The sequence below is a fragment of the Chionomys nivalis genome, chromosome X (genome assembly GCF_950005125.1).
Source record: "Chionomys nivalis chromosome X, mChiNiv1.1, whole genome shotgun sequence".
Taxonomy (NCBI): domain Eukaryota; kingdom Metazoa; phylum Chordata; class Mammalia; order Rodentia; family Cricetidae; genus Chionomys; species Chionomys nivalis.
The window spans coordinates 123,601,149-123,620,783 of NC_080112.1; the positions used below are offsets into that span (position 1 = coordinate 123,601,149).

The following is a 19,635-nucleotide window of genomic DNA, read 5'->3' on the forward strand; positions in this document are numbered from 1 at the left end:
CTAACTTGCTCTTACCATTGCAGCAGCCGCTGAATGGTTCATATGGTGATGAGCTGCCTTGAGCTTGGCTTGCAAGTGTGGAGGAGGATGAAAGTACTTGCATTTCTCCCGGGAGCATCGGCCTTTAATGTAATCCATGCAGATTGTCACAGTATTGTCAGACACTTCAATCATCGAAACATCAGTAGGGTGAGCATAGCGACACTCACTCTCCCCACGGGTACAATTTCCACGCTGAAATTCACGGCAAACCTTAAACAGGAAAACAAACACACACATACGTTCCCAGTGATGAGTGGAAGGTGACTGGCTTTATTTACTTTCCGTGAAGATATGAAGGTCACATACACATTTTGTCATTTATGTAGGAAATAGCTAGAAAAGATGAAAGGTAATACAAAGCAATATTCACTCTAAGACAAAAAACATAATTTTTTTTTTATTCCATGGGGGTGGTGCAGAAATCACATTTTCCACAAAGTGTCTATTTGCCTTACACTGACATAGTAGGACCTAAAGTATTACTGAAAATGTGTTTGCGCCTTTAAACCCAGCGCTCGGGAGGCAGAGACAGGTGGTTCTCTGAGTTCAAGGCCAGCCTGGTCTACAAGAGCTAGTTCCAGGACAGGCTCCAAAACTACAGAGAAACCCTGCCTCAGAAAACCAAAAAAAAAAAAAAAAAAAAAAAAAAGATAAAAGAAAATGTGTTTGAATCCTGAAGTAAACATATACCCTCAAATGTAATTATTTCTTTAAGGCCTAGGGTGATTCTTTAGCATATAGCAATGTTACATAGCCAATTTGTAAACCACATTGAGTCACGTGTATATTTAGATTCCATTCTAATACATGATTAGGGATTCAATTGGTTGCCAATGGAGCTGACTTTCTAAGAAATAAACCAGTTATTTTTTCTAGCGAACAAAGAATAGCAATTAAAGGAAAATTAAAGGGCGCCAATAAATCAAAGGATGTTTGAAATTTCTTTCAAATTCTTTAGGTTTCACATTTACTATGAAATACATAGTTCTTAACAGGAGAAAGTGTTTAGATGCTATTTATAACCCACATTCATACGGCTTTACATTCTATAACTGTAAAATGTTAGGTTCATTTTTTTCCAGTTTATCATTCTAGAAAGTAGAGACTGATGAGCAAATCCAGTTAATCCATTCTATAAAGCTTCAGCATGGGTATAAAGAAAATTCTCACTCAGACTTCCTATAGAGTGGCTCATGTTTGGGTATATTTGAAACAGTGTTTGACCTACTGCACAACAAAATACATTCACTTCAGAACAAGGTCTAACTGAAGTTAAAAAAGGTTAACATTCTTTCTCAGACTCCCTATATGCTAAAAGGTACTCGGAAATACTTATTTAAAACATTCAACAAATTAGGCTCTGAAAATGTACATTATGCATAATGTTAATATCCATTCTACAAGCATTTATATATGTATCTACAAATACCTCCAGTCTATCTGTACGAGCTGGTTTTGGGGCAGGAACTCCTGGCAATGCAAGAGGTGGATTTCCAGAAAACAGAACTGGAGTATTGGGTAAAAAATCAGCAGGAACCAGGCCCATCCCAGGATGATGCATGTAAGGATTGAAAGCCATGGCAGGATTAGCTGCAAGCGATGGATTCATAGGAAAAGATGCCTGTGTTCAAAAGAGAGAAAAAGAGGTAAACATATCCTTCTTACTATTTATTACAACGGGCATTCTCAAATAAAGCATTTCCTAAGATACTATTAGCTTTTCTTTCTGAGATTAAATAATCAAATCATTTTATTATATTTATTATATAATTATGTCTTATTATTTTATATTTAAAATTATAAATTATATATTAATTTTTGTATATTTATATTATATCGTTATATCACTTCACCTTTCCCTTTCCTCCTTCCAAATCCTCCCATATACCCTTCCCTTGCTCTCTTTAAAATTTATGGCCTTTTTTTCATTAATTGACATACATACATATGTATATACCACTGTTATATAATCATCGCTGCTTCTTGATTTTTTTTTTTTTTTGTCTTTTACTATTCCCATATAAGAATAGCTTTTAAAACGACATGAACTTTACTGGTAAGCCGATTTTTGAAAAAGCCGTAATTTTACCAATGAATGACAGTACATATAAACAAGATTTCTCTTGCTTCCTCACATAGCCATGCCTTTAAATGTGGACTCCGTGTACTCCTGGGAGTCCTTTTCCTTTCACTTTCTCCTTTCTCTTCCCAGCTGTAATGCTGCCTGTCCCATGTCCAGTCACCCAACAGTGGCCTTCTTTCTTTTCTTGGCCAACTGATATTTATAGAAGACTTGAAAAAGGAAACAGTAATTTAGAAAAAGTGAATGCTTTACCAATTTACCATCTACCTAAAATGAGGATAGTATTGTCATTTTACTTTTACTTTATTGTATTTTTACTGTTTTACTACAGGTCCTGTTTCATAAACTAATCTCTCTTGCCCAGCCTTGTCTTTATCTAGGGGGTAGATGATACTCCTAGTTCAAAAGGTGGCCCTAGAAATGCTATGAGGATCCCTATTAAGGAAGAAGAGATCAGATAACAGGAGTTCCATAGTTTAGAGTATAACTAGTTAAAAAAAAAGGCCTTAGAAATGCAAAGGGTTAGTACCATATTGTCTCTCTTTACAGTTCCTGCATTCAAAGAGATTCGTATGTGTACTGCCTTTAGTATCAGGAATGGCACATTTTATCATCTTACTGTGCTCTTTTTCCAGTTTGTGGATCTTTTCTTTTCAATGGGGTTATCATTTCATTGATAGTTCTCTTGTCCTCCCTAAAGTACAAATACTTGATGACTTGTAGATATAATTGAAGGTACACTTTAAATATAAATTTTAAGTTTAATGAATGAATAATAAATATTACTTATATATTTCTAGTACCAATTTAATAAAGTAATAACTAGTAGTATCTCACTGTATTTTACTAAGTGCATGTGTTTTTTCTTGCATTCATTTTCTTTCTTTCATTGGAGAAATCAAGCTGCACCCACACCTGCTAAGTTGTAGTTGAAGGGCTTCTTCTAAATACAGGGAGAATAGGAATCTAAGGAGTCTGGTGGGGTCATATATATATATAACCTCCACCTCACCTTCCATGCTTACTTGGAATGTTCACTGGCACAGCCACCTGAAGAAACCCTGAAGGCCAAGCTGGCTGCTAAGGAAATGCTCCCACTTTAGCATTCCACCTTATGTAAATGCACCAAATAAGCTGTCGGTTCCCTTGGTTCCCTTAGGAAGACCAGAATCCAGCTCAAAGGAACTGGGCTCATTAGGGTAAGGGGGGAAGCATTTTAAGATGAAGGGACCACACTAGAAGCCAAGAAAGATGATAGGGAGGGACTCAGAGGTTTGAGGACAGATAACTTTGGGCTGACCAAGCCCAACCAAGTCTTATGATGGAACAATTCTCAGAAACCTATCAAAGTTCTCACCATCTTTGGGAATTAGTTAGATCTTACTAATTCAGTGGTTCATACTCTTGTCAAAATCAGCAAAAATCTTTGAAAGAAAAAACCCTACATTTGAAACACACAGCAGTCTTATTTGTTTTCTCTCAGATTTTTATAGAACTTTCTCATTGAAGTCACTCTCTCAATTCCAGATACATTTTAATTTCACTTTTTTAAAATTGAAAAATTACAACTATGATGTATTGAACAGAAACAAAGGCTAAGGGATAGATAAACTTTCAGAGTAAAAAAATCTAACAAATAAGTAATTTAAATCATATTCTATTAAAAGCCAACCCTAATGTTTACCTAAGTAAGGCTTTCTTTTTATGGCTCTAACCGCTCTATTTTTTTTTTGTTCAAGAAAAATTTTATGTTTACCTTCTTTCTCTTTAAGATTATTTTAATCTACTTAGGGTAAGCTATTTCTTTTAACAGTATAAAAATCTGTCAATAATAAGTCTATATGAAAAAGTAAAACGATTCCTGGGCATGTTTAGTTATTTTTAAAGATTTAACCACAAACTATACTGGGTTGTCATTAAATTTTAAAATTAGTGTTGTAGCTTTTATGACCATTTCCTCTTTGAGTATAAATTTCATTCTCTAACACTTTATTGAGAAGGAAGATCTTCTGATTGCAGCCCTGGAGCAGAGGCAGGAACTTCTGAGCTGCTTATTTCTTTTCAAATAAGCATTTCTATTTTCTCACTACTACCCTTGCCCCAGGCTAACTACTCCATTTTATGAACCTGAACATTCAATGGCTTACTTTTGACTAACAGCCACAGGTTAAGTCAAGCAGCCTATAACTTGAATGCAACATCTTGTGCATTCAGTTGCAATAAGCTAAGCAACTTAATCCTGCTTCTATGTATATCATAGACCCTCATGGCAATTAAACTAACATGAACCTATCTGTGAGCTATTGTTTATTTCTAAAGAAAAAGGATAGGGGTGGAATTGTGAGTATGTATGCTGGGGCTAGAACTCATGGCCTTATACATGGTAAGCACACATTGCCATTCAGCCACATCCCCCAGCACTAAGAAAAAGGTTCTTATTAAATGGAATCTGATTTCTCTGTATAGCCTGTAGTAATTTACACATTTTAACTGCTTCTGATATTTAAAGTTGAACTAAAATCATTTATTAAATTCTGAAAATATGAGATGTTTTCTCTCACAGCCAGAGATGTAAATTTTCTTTTCTTTTCTTTTTTTTAATTGATTTTTATTGAGCTCTACATTTTTCTCTGCTCCCTTCCCTGCCTCTCCCTTCCCTTTCAACCCTCTCCCAAGGTCCCCATGCTCCCAATCTACTCAGGAAATCTTGTCTTTTTCTACTTTCCATACTTCTAAAGTCAGGCAAAGTGTTAAGAATGGTGCAGATAGCAGACTTTAAGAGACAAGATCACTGGTTTGTCTCAGGACTGATTTGTCCTCAGAGTCTAGCAGTTTTTTCCTATCATACAATTTTCTAAGACTTCTTGGGCACTAGCAACAAACTACCATGAACTCAAGAAATGCTTCCTCATTGTCCATTATGTTCAGCAAGTCCGGTTTTATCCCACGCTTTTTCAGACCCAGGCCAGCTGGCCTTGGTGAGTTCCTGATAGAACATCCCCATTGTCTCAGTGTGTGGGTGCACCCCTCGCGGTCCTGAGTTCCTTGCTCGTGCTCTGTCTCCTGCTCTTGATTTGGACCTTGAGATTTCATTCCGGTGCTCCAATATGGGTCTTTGTCTCTGTCTCCTTTCATCGCCTAAATGTTTTTCTTAGGGTTCACCTTCTTAATTAGCTTCTCTAGGATCACGCATAATAGGCTCAACGTCCCCTATTCATGGCTAGAAACCAAATATGAGTGAGTACATCCCATGTTCCTCTTTTTGGGTCTGGCTCACCTCACTCAGTATAGTGTTTTCTATTTCCGTCCATTTGCCTGCAAAATTCAGGAAGTCTCAAGAACAATGGCAATGGGTTTTTGATCCTACTGCACGTACTGGCTTTGTGGGAGCCTAGGCAGTTTGGATGCTCACCTTACTAGACCTGGATGGAGGTGGGTGGTCCTTGGACTTCCCACAGGGCAGGGAACCCGGATTACTCTTAGGGATGATGAGGGAGGGGAACTTGATGGGGAAGGGGGAGGGAAATGGGAGGTGGTGGCAGGGAGAAGGCAGAAATCTTTAATAAATAAATAAATACATACATAAATAAATAAAATCCAATGGGAAAAAAAAGAAATGCCTCCTAACATTTAGGGGAATGACTTCTGACAAATGTCTCCTAAGCTTTTTCTTCTGGGACTTTCTGAGATTCAGCTAAGAGCTGCAGGAAGTGTATACAGAAAAACCTCATATATGTTCACAAAATTTGTTGACTGGATCTTAGGAAGTTCAAGAGCCCAGGGACATGGACCACTGTCGCAGATTGCTGGCTCCTCATAGGCTTGTCCAACTCATGGCCCACAGACCGCATGAAGTTGGAGAGAACCCCAGCACACAATCAGAAAGTTACAATAGACATTGTGAGATTGTTTTGTGATTTATAATTGGATTGCACAGTTCTCAAGCATGAACTTTGTAGATGACAAAAGGTTGGACAAGCCCAGGTGAATAAGGATTCACAAATCAAGATCCCTCAGGCAAATCTGACCTGGCCCCCATTTTTGTATAATCAGCAACCTGCATTTTATATATTTTAATGCTTAAAAATATTAAAAGAATAATATTTAGCAACATGGAAATTACTATATGTTTATTTTGATGTCTATTCATTGATTTCAACGTGTTGCTTTGTAGACCTGTATTACAAAAAATTATGGAAATTTAATTCATCTCAGACACAAGAATTATTAACACATACATGTTTATACATATTACTCAGTGATTAACTATGGGGAGAAAATAGTTGGAATCCTACCAAGGTAAAATTTGAATTACCCAGTAAATATTCTTCTTAAAGTACTCTGAAGCCACTTTGAATAGTAAAGCAATTTATTAAAAAATTCTCTCCTTAACCAGTTACCTATTGATGGTCTTGGTGAATTTCATATCTTAGCTATTGTGAACAGTGCAGCAATAAACCTGGAAGCACAGGGGTCTATCTCATATAATGATTTGAATAACTGAAGTCTAACACAAATGTATGATAGTCCTAAGGTTCCCAGCACATGGAACAGATAAGTGAGGAGATGAAAATGCTAAGTACACTGATTACCATTTCACATTCTATGCATATATAAAATTATTATAGTGTGCCTCATAAATATGTGGGTAAGTATGCTTCCATTTAGAAATTAAGAAAATAGCAAAATTCCTCAAGTACATGTGTCTAGTTTGTAAATATTTTTGATATACTAACTTTTTAATTAAAATGAATTATTCATCAAGTTAGTATAAAGAAATGAAAATTAAATGTTATACCAAATCCATTGCTTTATCTTTCTAACAAAAGAGACATATTTGTTCTCAGTAATATCCAACATCAGTTACAATTATTGATGGATACAAAAGATTTCAAGTGATTTAAATGATATCACAGCCTGAATCCCACAGAATAGCTGTGGCCTTCCTTTTCTGAACTTCTATTTAGAGGTAAAAGACTAAGCATTTTCTTTTACTTAAGGGTAAACATTTGTTAGCAATTTGTTGACTCAATTTTAATACCAGAAAATAGGGCCCTTAAATTTTACTAGCACTCATAATACCTCCCCTTTACTGTTCATTTAAAGACATTTATGTTGTATAAAAGAAGTAAACCCTTTTAATCATCATCATCAGGCTTATTTCTGTCAGAAAATTCTGAAGAACAATGAGCACATGGTTGTAGTTTCTATCAGATTCTACTAACTGTTCATGAAGGGAACAGCTGAGTAAACTGTGTTTCATAATTTTTACTTGGTCACCTACTGAGTGACGTTCTCTGGGGACAGCAGTAGTCAAAAGGCTGCAGGAGACCCATATAATTTCAAGACTAGTTAAATTGTACCTTAATAATTATGAGTTAACTTTATAAACTGATGGAGGAAGGTCATTGGCTAATAAACTGCCTTGGCCCATTTGATTGGCCAGCCTTTAGGTGGGTGGAGTAAACAGAACAGAATGCTGGGAGGAAGAGGAAGTGAGCTCATATGCCTTAGCTCTCCTCTCTGTGGCTGATGCCATGCCGCTGTGCTCCAGAGCAGATGCGATGAAGCTCCGACCCAGGATGGACGTAGGCTAGAATCTTCCCAGTAAGCGCACCTTGGGGTGTTACACACATTATTAGAAATGGGCTAGTCCAGGTGCGAGAGTTAGCCAAGAAGAGGCTAGATATAATGGGCCAAGCAGTGTTTAAAAGAATACAGTTTGTGTGTTGTTATTTCGGTGCATAAGCTAGCCAGGCGACCAGGAGCTGGGGCGGCAGGAACACAGCCCGCAGCTCTTACTACAATAAACAAATCAAAGCTGATAGTAGTGTTTATATACAAATCATAATTGTTAATACTAAACCACTCTAGCCCTTGAGAGAGCTAAGGAAAAAAATTCAAGGGTCAGAAGTAAAAAATTGTCCTTAACTCCACATGGCACTTCTGATCTTAATAATTATGGATGTCTTTGGGTAAAAAGGAACATTAGTCAGGTAGGCAAATGATTGGTAGACTATTTTGAGTAGAAGGGATAAAGAGGTGCCCAAAGGACGGCATACAGCACAGTTCAGATCTACCATTATGTGGTGGAATGAGAAGCTACAATAGAGGGTTAGGAATTACAATAGAGTATCCAAACTCAGATCAGCATAGGAAAAGAGCAAATGATTATTTCTGAAGGCAGACAGCCTAAGACCTTATAAGCGAGGCAATTTTGACTATTCTGATGAATGAGCAAGAAAGAATCAAAAAAATCACTTGTTGGTTAATGCTATAATTCAATTAAATTTAGTATTCCAGTAGGAAAGTGAAAACTAGTTCAAAGACACAGTTTGTGGCATGAATTGTGGTGATTTCATGGGTATATGTTCACCCCCAAGGACACCAAACTGTGTATACTGAATGTATATAGCTTTTTGTAGGTAAATGATACCCAAAATATTTTTTAAAATAAAATTATTACTTGGTTTTAACAGAGTATGAAACAAGACATAAAGTTTTTCTCCCCTGAGGAATGGGAAGAGCTAAGATGAGCAAAGAGCACACAGGATTTATAAAAATTTCAATGCAAGACCAATATATGAAAGAGTACTAAGAGTTCCTATGACTACGTATTGGACAAAGGCAATCCATCAATACAACAATAGAACAATAGAAGCAAAGACATAATCTTGCATGGTTATTAGAAAGATAATGCCATAGTAGAAAAAAATAGTGCAAGGGGATAAACATATGGAGCACTTGGGAAGAACCAGAAATACTCATTCAATATCTCACTTAAAAGATAAGTTAGACATTCAGCTTTTGATCCACTCATCTGTCTAATGCCTGGTACAGAGTATATGAACCAATAAATATTTACTAAGGGGAATGAGGAAAGATTCCTAAGCCACTGGTTGATTTTGATTTACCAAATTCAAACATCAGAGAGCAAAAGAAACAAAGGTAGTTTAAAAAGTAGTGGTAGACTGAATGCCTCTACCAGTTTTTCAATTAAGGAAGGAAGATTTTAGGCAAACAGATACTCCCATTTTTGAGAAATATGTGACATGTTAGAACAATCAGTTTGAAAAGCACAAGGTATCTTGTCCCACCCGTGTGCATACATGTATGTTTTACATGTATGTGCATATTTTTATTGGTTACTAATTAGTAGTATCAATTCTAATCAGCTAGATAGTACTAGAGGCTAAGAAATGAAGAGTTTTATCAGATGGTTTTTGTGATGTAACAGATTAAGCTATTTAACTGCCTATTTTTAAATTACACATAATTAGACATATTTATTGGATATGAACAATGAACGCTAAATGAACACACACATATATACACTCTCCCCCTTTATATGTGCATCTATACTAAATTTAGAATTTCAGTAGAATGAAAACCATTTTAAAGATATACCACTGACTCACCTCTCTCTTCCTTCATCTGTTCTCTCCACTACCTTTCCGAATAGTAACTACTATTCTATTCTCTAATTCTATGAGAACAGCTTTTGATGACTCCATATGAATGAGGTCATAATGGTAAAATATATTACTACAAACTGTGTTTCTAGGAGGTTTAGTGTATTACTACTGTAAATAATATCCATTGGATATTTAAAAGAGTACATGAATAACTTAATATTGAGCATTCCTTAAAAGCAAGCTAGAAACTTAGTTTTTCACAGATGGTCTCCTGGCAGCTATCCCAGTGACAAACTTTTTTTATATATAATTTATTCTATTTTATTTTTTAAAAAGAAAACAAACTATCTTTTTTCATTTTGCACACCAATCCCAGTTCCCACTTCCTCCCCTCCTTCCATTCCCTCCACCTATCTCCACCCAATCTATGTATGGTCTTACAGTATCATAATTATTTTATAGATATACATGCATCATCATCTTTAGTAGTGAAAATCCTTTGTTATCACTAAAATTCTTCAGATCTTTAACATTTTTGCTTTATTTGAGAGTTTTCTAGCGTGTCTACCTTCTTACTATTCTTCTACAGTGTTCTTTTGTCTCCTGATAATGCAACTGGAGAACAAGAATCAAAAACAATGGCTTTTTAAATGCACTGGAAAATGCTAGGGAGCCACATTGTTTGCTCTACCTGGTAAACTTAATAAAGTGAAGAAAATGCTTTCAAAGATAGATATTTACAGTAGCAAATGTCAGTGCAGACAAACTTGCCTGCTATATCAATCATTCCACTTAAATTGATAAAGTGTGGTGTTTATTCATTGTGCAGTTACACTGAACAGAATCTCTTCTCTTGCTCTCATTCTTTGTAGGGTGACATTCCCTTTATCTAGGAGCTTATAATAAGCAAGCTATATTCAATTTTCAAACGGCAGATGCGCTCTCCTGGTATCCTAGAAACAAATCAAAGTATGCTTTGTGGAAAGACCTGTGGTTCAAGCCAGTGATGCAAATGGTTATTAATTTGCTATCACACAAACAGAGGTCCGGAAAATTTTAAGTAAAATTTATTCTGAGGACAAGTATAAAATTATTAGTAAGGGGGCTATTAAAAAAGATAACAGAGCAGTTCATAGGAAAAGTAGGTACCACAGAAATTAAACAAAATTATACATTATCTCTGTATTATTGAGATCAGGATTCATTTTAAAGACTTTTTTTCCAATTAGAGTGGTAAATTTCACTTAAAATTACACAGATTAGCTCAATTAAAAGAGATCTACAAAAGCAACTTCCTAAATCATATGAAGAGCATATCAACCGTCTCAGTATTAGATTTTTATGCACATAATAGTTACAGAAATTAATCTATATTAACTTATTATATCACAACAGCTACCATTAAATATTATGAGGTAGGAAAATTCTAATTGTTCCCTGGGGGTCTTCTATGTAATGCTTATATAATTCACACACTTTGTGAATTGTACCATGATAAAGTGGAAAAATAGAAAATATTTCTTTTGTTTATTCCCATGTACTCACATTTTCGGGGTTCACAAACATGTCTACTTTTCTGTGATTCCCAGTCTCTTCCCACATGTTCAGTAAGGAGGAATTGTGATCCTTCAGTACATAGAAGCCCAGAAAAGTTCAACAAGTACTTTGACCATGTAAAGTATGACTGAAGGTTAAAGTGCTCTCCAAAGAGCTCATTGGTTACATGAAGATTCATTGATCAACATAATTATCCACACTGGGTTAAAAGACAAACATATCTGGCAAACTGATGGTGATTAAGATTACCTTAATCTGTCTAGATATTCTCGAAACAAGAGTATCATAAGGAAAAGCATCAAGTACTCAACAGCCTCCTGTGGTGGACTTATATAAACGGATATGCTAGCTAGAAGACCACATCAACATTCTGCTCCTTGAAATCTAAATCCGTTTTGTAATGAGATAAGTTTTACTGAGACCAGGTTGTTCCACTCCCATATTTTCACTGCATCTAAATACTACAGACAACTTTCAACTTTCAGGGACAGTCACTGATGGATGGGTAACAAAGGAAGCACAGTCCTTTCAGATTGGTCTTGTTAATGGTTAAAAGGAAGCAAGATAGGTAGAATTTGAATGAGAAACCACTGAGTTAATCTGGAGATGTGAAGAACTATAACAGAGAGGGGACAGTTTTCAATTTCCACGGAGAGGTGCCAGACTAAACACAAATTTATATTTTAAGGTGTCAGGGCAAGATTAATTCTCAAAAGCATAATATGAATAGATGGAGTTTAATTACGTTTTTGAATGTCAAGCTCATAGAAAATAGGAAACAATGGAGAAATAGTAACAGACCACAGGACAGAAGGGCAACAATTCAAATAAATGTACCATGTTACCTACTAGATTGAACACTGAAATAGGAAGAGCACATTAATGGAAAACCTAATGAAATCTGAATAAAACTTTGAGTTTGTATAATACTCTCTGGATACCAGCTTCTTGGTTCTGATACATCTATAATGGCAACATAAGATATTAATCATATATGAGGAGAATACAGTTCAGTAGTATTGTGCTTGTATAGCATGCACAAGGCCTTAGATTTCATTACCTTCACTGTTAAAAATCAAAGTGTAAGGTTCAATGTACAGCTCAGTAGTAGAGCTGCTGCTTACCATGTTCAAATCACTGACTTCAATCTCTAGCACCTCACAAAAAAATAAGAAAGAAATAAGTCTGGGTAAGAAATAAAATGGGAGTTTCCTGTTATGCTTTTGAAATTTTTCTAAATCTAAAATTATTTTAAAAGAGAATTTATTTAAAAGTAATCACAAAACTAGGCATTGTGGCACATTTTTATAAATCCCAGTGTTTAAGAGACCAAGGAAGGAAGATGCTGTGTTTGAACCATAGTGAAACTTCACCTCACAATTAACAACAAAACCACAAATAACAAAATTATCAAATAAGAGAAATTTGTCTGAATTAATGCCCTACAAGTCAAATGTTTCAGTGTAATATTTTCCTCATTTACAATTTCCCCTTTCTTTAAATCTGCTTTTAGAAACTCAAACCCTCTATAAATGCAACCAAGTTTTTAACCCAACACACCCGATTGCTTCCTTCATATGAACAGCTCTGAACTGGCAATTAGCACACCAGCATTGCCATAAATCTTGTGGTACTTAACTTTCCAAAGGCCCTGCAGAGCTATTCCAATGTAAGCATACGTGCTTTGCCAATAGACATGGAGCTGGTGAGCAGCAGCACCCAGCATTAGAAAATAGTCATACAGCAACCAGAAACCCCCCACATACACTGGCAGTTTGCAAAGACTCTGGCGCAACTTACAAGAGATGACATCTGAGCGTTCTGGAGCATAAGCTGCATCTGCTGGGCGAACATGGCTGCGGCAGTCTTCTGTGGAATCAGATTGTTTCTCCCATTAATTTCCAGCTGCGACTTTAAATGGGGTGGTGGGTGTAGGTACTTGCAGTTGTCTCGAGTGCACCGACCCTTATAGCAAAAATTTAGACAAATCTTTGTTTAGTATTTCTTAAATTCTGACATGACTAGAGAAATAATAGAAGCTTTTTGAACTCTGAGAAGCCACAGTCACAAGCACTGTCCATGAAGTCACTCATTTCCTTTTCCTTCCTGTCCTGTAAAACTGATACTCTAAAATCTTCATCTCCCAGCAAAAGAAACTGAGACTAGGAGAAATGAAATGCCTTGCCTATGGACACATACATAGCTGCTAAAACATGAACTGGAATGAAAATTTAGTTGGTCTGATTCCATAACTCTCTTAGTTGCTCTGTTTTGCTTTACTTTGATATGCGTCATATCATATTTAGAACATAAAGTATTAGGAAAGGTATGTCATAAAACGTAAGTAGAAATTAAAAAGTTAAATAAAAATCTTTCAGTAAGAGATGTAAAATCATTTGTTTAAGACTCGGGATCTGGATCCATATGTAAACTAATTACGAAACTTCACGTAGGATATTTAAGTATTATGCACAAGTATATAAACTCTGGGCTTTATTACCTCGGACAGTCTAGGCTCCAAAGCTTTTTATTTCCTCAGAGCCTTATGATATAAAAAATATCCTTGAATCCAATGAAATTTTGATAATCTGAGAATAAATCTGCATGTCTGGCGTCACATTGCTCTTCAGGTTCTAGTAGCAATGTCCTTAGGTCATTGAGATACTTGAAACTAAAGTATATCTTGGATTCAATTCTTTATTCATAGATTAAGCCCTTCCAAGAGAGGCTAGTGTTTGAATTCCATTGAACCATTCATAGTGGTTTATGTCTGCAATCCCAGCATTGTGAAGACTGGGGAAGCAGGACTGCCATGAATTTGAGGCTAACTTAGGCTACAGAATGGGGCCCATTACAAAAAAGCAAATGCAAAATCCCCACATGCCTTTGATGTCACTTAAATGCTGACTCAGCTGCCGATTATGCGGCAGCAAAGTGTCACTGGACAAGTTGTTTATTACAATGTCTTAATATGACCTATCACTGTATTTAACTATGACCTTTACATGAAGCAACTAACAACTATCCTGTTTGGATTACTAAATCCGCCATATGTCTGCAAGTAAAACATTTTCCCCACAGACGTTGATTCTTTACAGTGCATGAAATTATCTGAGGAGGAAGATGAAGGGAGGAAGGAAAAGCAACCTTTTCACTTTGGACTGAAGAATGCAAGTTGCTAGACTACTTGAATTCCCAGGAGAAAAATGAATTAGTTCACCAAGAGTTTTTGTTCAATACATCCTATGCATTTTACTTATTTGGGATACCTAAATGGTATGTGCATTTACTTACTCATATTTCAGTATCTTTCTATGAAGACATTTCTACAATTTCACTGAAAACATGGTGTATTTCAAAATGTTTACCGAGCTACATGTAGCTGCTCTTTCTTGAAGAATCCTCATTAATTCATATATATATATGAATATACTTGAATGGTAATTGAACATATTTATGAGAGAGTATAACCTAAAACCTAATGTGAAAAATTGGAAGTAAACTTATTGTTTTCTATCATTTTTCCTTTTGTTTCTTCCACTGGTAAACTTGTTTTTAACCAAATTAAATTAACTTATAAAATCTAATAATATCCTGACTTCAAATATATCTTTACATGTTACTGTTAAATATTAGAAAATGAAGAAATTATACATACTAAGAGTTAGAAATGTTATTAAGATGATTTGCCTAAGTTCATACAAGTAACTTAGGAAAAGCTCTACAACTTCAACACATATACGGACTGTAAGGAAATTTTCACCTACACTGAAAATCACAATCTCAGGGGTCTTTCCCCCCAAAAACCATGAACATCGTTTCACATCTACTGTACCTCTTTTAAAGGCTATGACAGTCACAGGGATTACAGTACCTAGACCTATCACCCTCCAGCAACATAACTAAGGCTACCTGGCTCAAAAATCCAAAGCCTAGAAGATGCATAGCACTTGGTGACTTCCTCCATGGCATGGCGGTTTATACTTCTACCTCAGCCTTCCTGCTACTCCTTCCAGACCCCAGCAGCAAAGATTTCCCCAAGGCTCAGGCTAAATCCTGTTCTCTTCTCCCATCTCATTTTCCCAAAGAAATGGAATTGTTTCGAGTTGCAGGCAGCCCTGTAATTGTTCAGATCTTAAATCTCAATTTATCTCTGACCTCTCTCCTGAATTTCAGTCCTTTTCATGAGCAGCTGCAGCTGCATTTGGGGCTCTTGCCCTCTAACCAGGTGGAAATACCTTACTCCCGACCTTTGCCTATCTCTCATCTTGCTGCACACTCCCATTCGGGGACATTGCATCAATTCCTATGGTTTGGGGCAGTTACATAGCAGCAGTGAGGAAAAAAAATCAGGCAGCTGCTGAGCAGGATTGTCTTGGGTTGCAAAGCCTAGATAGCTTAAGACAATTAGTATTATGTAACTATGGAATATGATTTGTAACGCCTCTGCAAAAGAGAAAAAAAACCCAAATACATCTTTTATATTCAGAATTTCAAACAACAGAATGCCTTTTAAAGGGAAAGAAAGGGGACTAGTTGGGATTTTAGCATTTGCTAAAAGTTACAGAATCTTCCTGTAATAAAAGAAAGAAAGAAGAAAGGAAGGAAGGAAGGAAGGACACTGGATCTGGCACATTTTCTGCCAACCCAGAAAGAAAAAAAATGAACATGCCTTTATGATTTTATATTAATGTCCATTCCAAATAGTAACTTTCCTTAAGCTTTTCCCCCAGAAACTAATGAGATTTTCACAAAGCAAAAAAAAAAAAAAAAAAAAAAACCAGTACACAGAAATAGAAAAAGAAAAAAGAAAAGTATGGTGTAAAAATTACATCAAGTTGGGCTATAAAACCAAAGCATGGGATATGACATAGCATGAATAAAAAAAAACAAAAACAAAAACTTATTCGTCTTAGTTATGAGATTTTACTTGATTTATAAAGAATTCTTTTTTGAATGACAGAATTCATAATTTAATTCTGTAACAATGCAAATGCACAACAATATTACCTTATCAGGGACTGCTACTTATATTAAAAAAATCTTATAAAATACAAAATCTACATTTTTCTAACAAAACAATACATGAGGAGACCATGTAATTTAATATCTATCTTATCTATAATATCTATCTAATCTGTGGAATATACTGGTAGAAAGTAAAACCAAGCCCCTCATATAGTTTTTAAAACCCACTTCAGGATTCAGAGTAATATTCATATGCAGATCATTTGGTGATAATAAACCTTTAGATAAGGTTCATTGTTTCTTCAAGAATCCCAAATTAAGTTACAGATTTAAATACTGTAATTGACATGATGGGAGATATAAATGTAGATTATGACATTTGGTAACCCTTGTTTTTCATTCTTAGCAATAAAATGGCTTTGGTAAATCATGTATCTACAGGATAGGATGTGGATGGGGACTGTCTCAAAAGACTGTTGCAGCCCTTTGGAAAACAATGACTACAGATTACAAAGGTTCCTCCCATGATGTCCCTGGGACTATTAAGTATGAGTGGGCCACGCGACAAGCTTTCACAATGGATCCATAATAACCCAGTATCAATCGTGACTTTGAAAAATAACCCTCAAATTCCACAGCCAAGTCAATGGTGTCCCAAGCCCTCTGTATTCTTCTCTAGACCCAGAGAGTCAGAGTTGCCATGTATTGGTAAGTATTAGACCATTTCCTGAAGTCATAAACATTAGGAGAAAACATTCTTTGGCCTAAGAGATTTTATCCTAAAAACAGCAGCTAAGGGTGGCCAAGACATTTAAGTCGATCTTCCCCACCCCTTAGCCATACACAGTGGCTTATTTTAAATAAAGGAGTAGAGAGTGAGCTCATTTATGCTTGCCTCAATTTCCCTCTTTTCCCACTTTCTTTTCACCTTAAAAACATGTTATTCTCCCCTGGTTGTCATTATGTTATTAAGTTAAGCAACTAGCACAATGATTCAAGAAGTAGTTCTCTGCTGAAATGAGTGCTCCCGCACTGATGAATCTTCCAGCTACCTCTTCCCCCACCTACTGCCTTAGAAATTGCAAGCAAAAGCAGCAGGGAGAGGGGATGGCTGATGACATCTGTGAACCACATCCACATCAAGAAGTTGATAGTAGACAAAGGAGGAACTTGTGGAGCATTGTAAAACCCCCCAAATTCAATCTATTGCCTTTTCCCTACCTTCAGGCTTTTCACACGTGAATAGAAAGCCTTTAACTGAGAAAGAAAAGTAGCATTGTAATGATTCAAATCCTACCTAAGTCTGGGAGTTATGAGAGAGTCTGTCAGCTAAAAGAATACTATGCAGTTGGTAGAAAAAAATAACCTATGAAGAGTACTTTTATGTTCATGAGAATGTCCTGCCTTCTATCAAAATAAGAAAAGGACCCTAGGAAGCTGAAAACTACCTCTGTCAGTTACTGTATCTTTAACAAGAAAGCTGTTTACAGAATAACTTCCTTCCTCTTATACATTTGGATTTGTGGGGGTGGGGATGAAAATAACCTCTCAAATACGATTATACCTGAATTACCTTTTCAAAGACATAATCTTATTGGTCTGCCAAACACAGCAGCTAAAAATTAAATGTTAAACACATCACATATATGATTTGTTCAAGAAGAAAAATAGTTATTCTGTTTTAACAATCATGTAGTAAAAGAAGGAAAAAGTCCTGATCTATGATATCTCACTATAACATCTGTGTGCTCACAGATATGGCTTCTCAGAGGATGTAGGAGTGAATATAGAATTTGCATTTCCCAGGCACTAGGATGTCGGCTTTCTGCAACCATCACGAACCTATTGAAATCTAGGAAATATCTGAAAGGACAAAAGGAGAGTCAACATCAACCCAAGCTGAGTGTTAGCCAATTATCAGCAATTAACAAATCCCCACTTTCTTTCTCTTGGAGTTCTGTTTTTCAGATAATAGGGATAATCTGTGCAATTTTCTCTTCCCAGTAGTTTATCACCAGTCAGTATTGATGTATCATACTAAGAGTATCTTTGACGCGCTGCATACCACCTTTATTATACAATTGAAGTGCTGGTAAGAAAACTGGAAAGAGAAATTTCAACAAACCATTTTTAAAAATATGTTGAAGGCAAAAAAATGAGGCTGAACACAAACCACCAATGGGCCAGCTAAGTGCTTCTCTGAATTACAGTCAACATCCCTTTCTTCATATAATTGTAATCCTCTTTCTTGAAACAACTCAAAGGTACATTTCTCAGGGCAATCATGGCTTCCATGTAGCCAGCTATCAAATCTGAATAGGCAAGACTCTGGGAAGAGAGTAGAATTTTCTTGCTTTGTAGCTGTGACCTCCAAAGAACGAAGGGAGGATTAAGCTCAACAATTGTCTGTTGTTCTAGGAGAGCTCACTAAGATAATTTGATTCTGAGAATTGAAACATTTTAGGGTTGAACCAGACTTGAAGGAACATCCTGTGTACGCCTATCTGGCAGAGAAAGAAAATGAAGGCCGAATGGGTGATGGGATTTGTCCTAATTCACAAGCAGCTTAGTAAGCACAAAAGTCAAACTTCCACATTCTCACTACCCAATATGGAGTCTGTTCGAGTGACTCTGTGTCTGGAGGATTGTCCCTGAAGCCTTCTCCCCACCCCCAAGGCTCCCTTATCTCTCCAGCTTTTGTGCCTCCAACTGTATACTCAGCATTGCCCAAGCACTTATCACTAAATACATCAATAAATTGTTTGCATGCCTATCTCCTTGACTAGACTTTTAGTCTGTCTCTGGGAAGAACTCTATCTTCCTCGTCTTTGAATTCCCCCAGGGATGTATCTGCGCCTGGTGAATAGTGGCCACCCAAGTTTGCTAAACTTTGGCCTAACCATTTTATAAGAGCACCACACTTAAATCTTCTCCTTGCTCTTTTCTATTGCCTTTTATGAGATCCTTCTTTCTCTAAGAAAGAGAATAATCAACGAGACTCCTAGTTGAATTTTCTAAAATAAACTAATATTTCATTTAGGTTTAGAAAATAGCTAGTCTATAAGTTTTCTGCCATGATTATGAACCCCAAGGAATATATGATCATCATGGTTGAAACACCCTAGTAATTTGGTATAACTGAACCGGAAGTGACATGAATCCATGAGGCACACAGACATCACCCCTAATTTTAATGCCAGGAGTCTCAAGATCCCCCAGAATATAGCCCCACCACATTGGATAAACAAAAACAACAACAACAACAACAACAAAAATTCAGCCATTGATCTGTATCTAATCAGCACCTGGTCCTGTCCAAGGGGAGCTTTGTATTTCTAGGGTCAGTTTACAGCAAAGTGCTTCTCTGCCTGCCCCACCCCTACCCAGAATTTCTCAGAACATGCTGTAGGTCAAATTCCATAAGCTACTTAGACAAAGGTGGAATACACGGCTTTAGGAGAATCACAGCACGTAGAACCTTCTTGTGGCTTTCTACTGTAAATACTAACTTTAAAGAAACACATTTCGCTCAACTTCACCTTAGTTCACATTAAATATTTACTTTTGAAT

At 36.3% G+C, this 19,635-nt stretch overlaps 1 protein-coding gene across 2 annotated transcripts in view; it reads right to left on the reverse strand.

The window, feature by feature from the left end:
* The window catches only part of Mbnl3 (muscleblind like splicing regulator 3), a 53,327-nt gene that overhangs the window by 9,663 nt on the left and 24,029 nt on the right, over positions 1-19,635 (reverse strand). For both annotated transcript variants that reach the window (XM_057759119.1, XM_057759120.1), the window contains exons 2-4: positions 12,898-13,062; positions 1,472-1,663; positions 16-252 (exon numbers count right to left, since the gene is read on the reverse strand). In XM_057759119.1, coding sequence (XP_057615102.1) covers positions 16-252; positions 1,472-1,663; positions 12,898-13,062 — 594 coding nt within the window. The remainder of the gene's footprint in view (positions 1-15; positions 253-1,471; positions 1,664-12,897; positions 13,063-19,635) is intronic.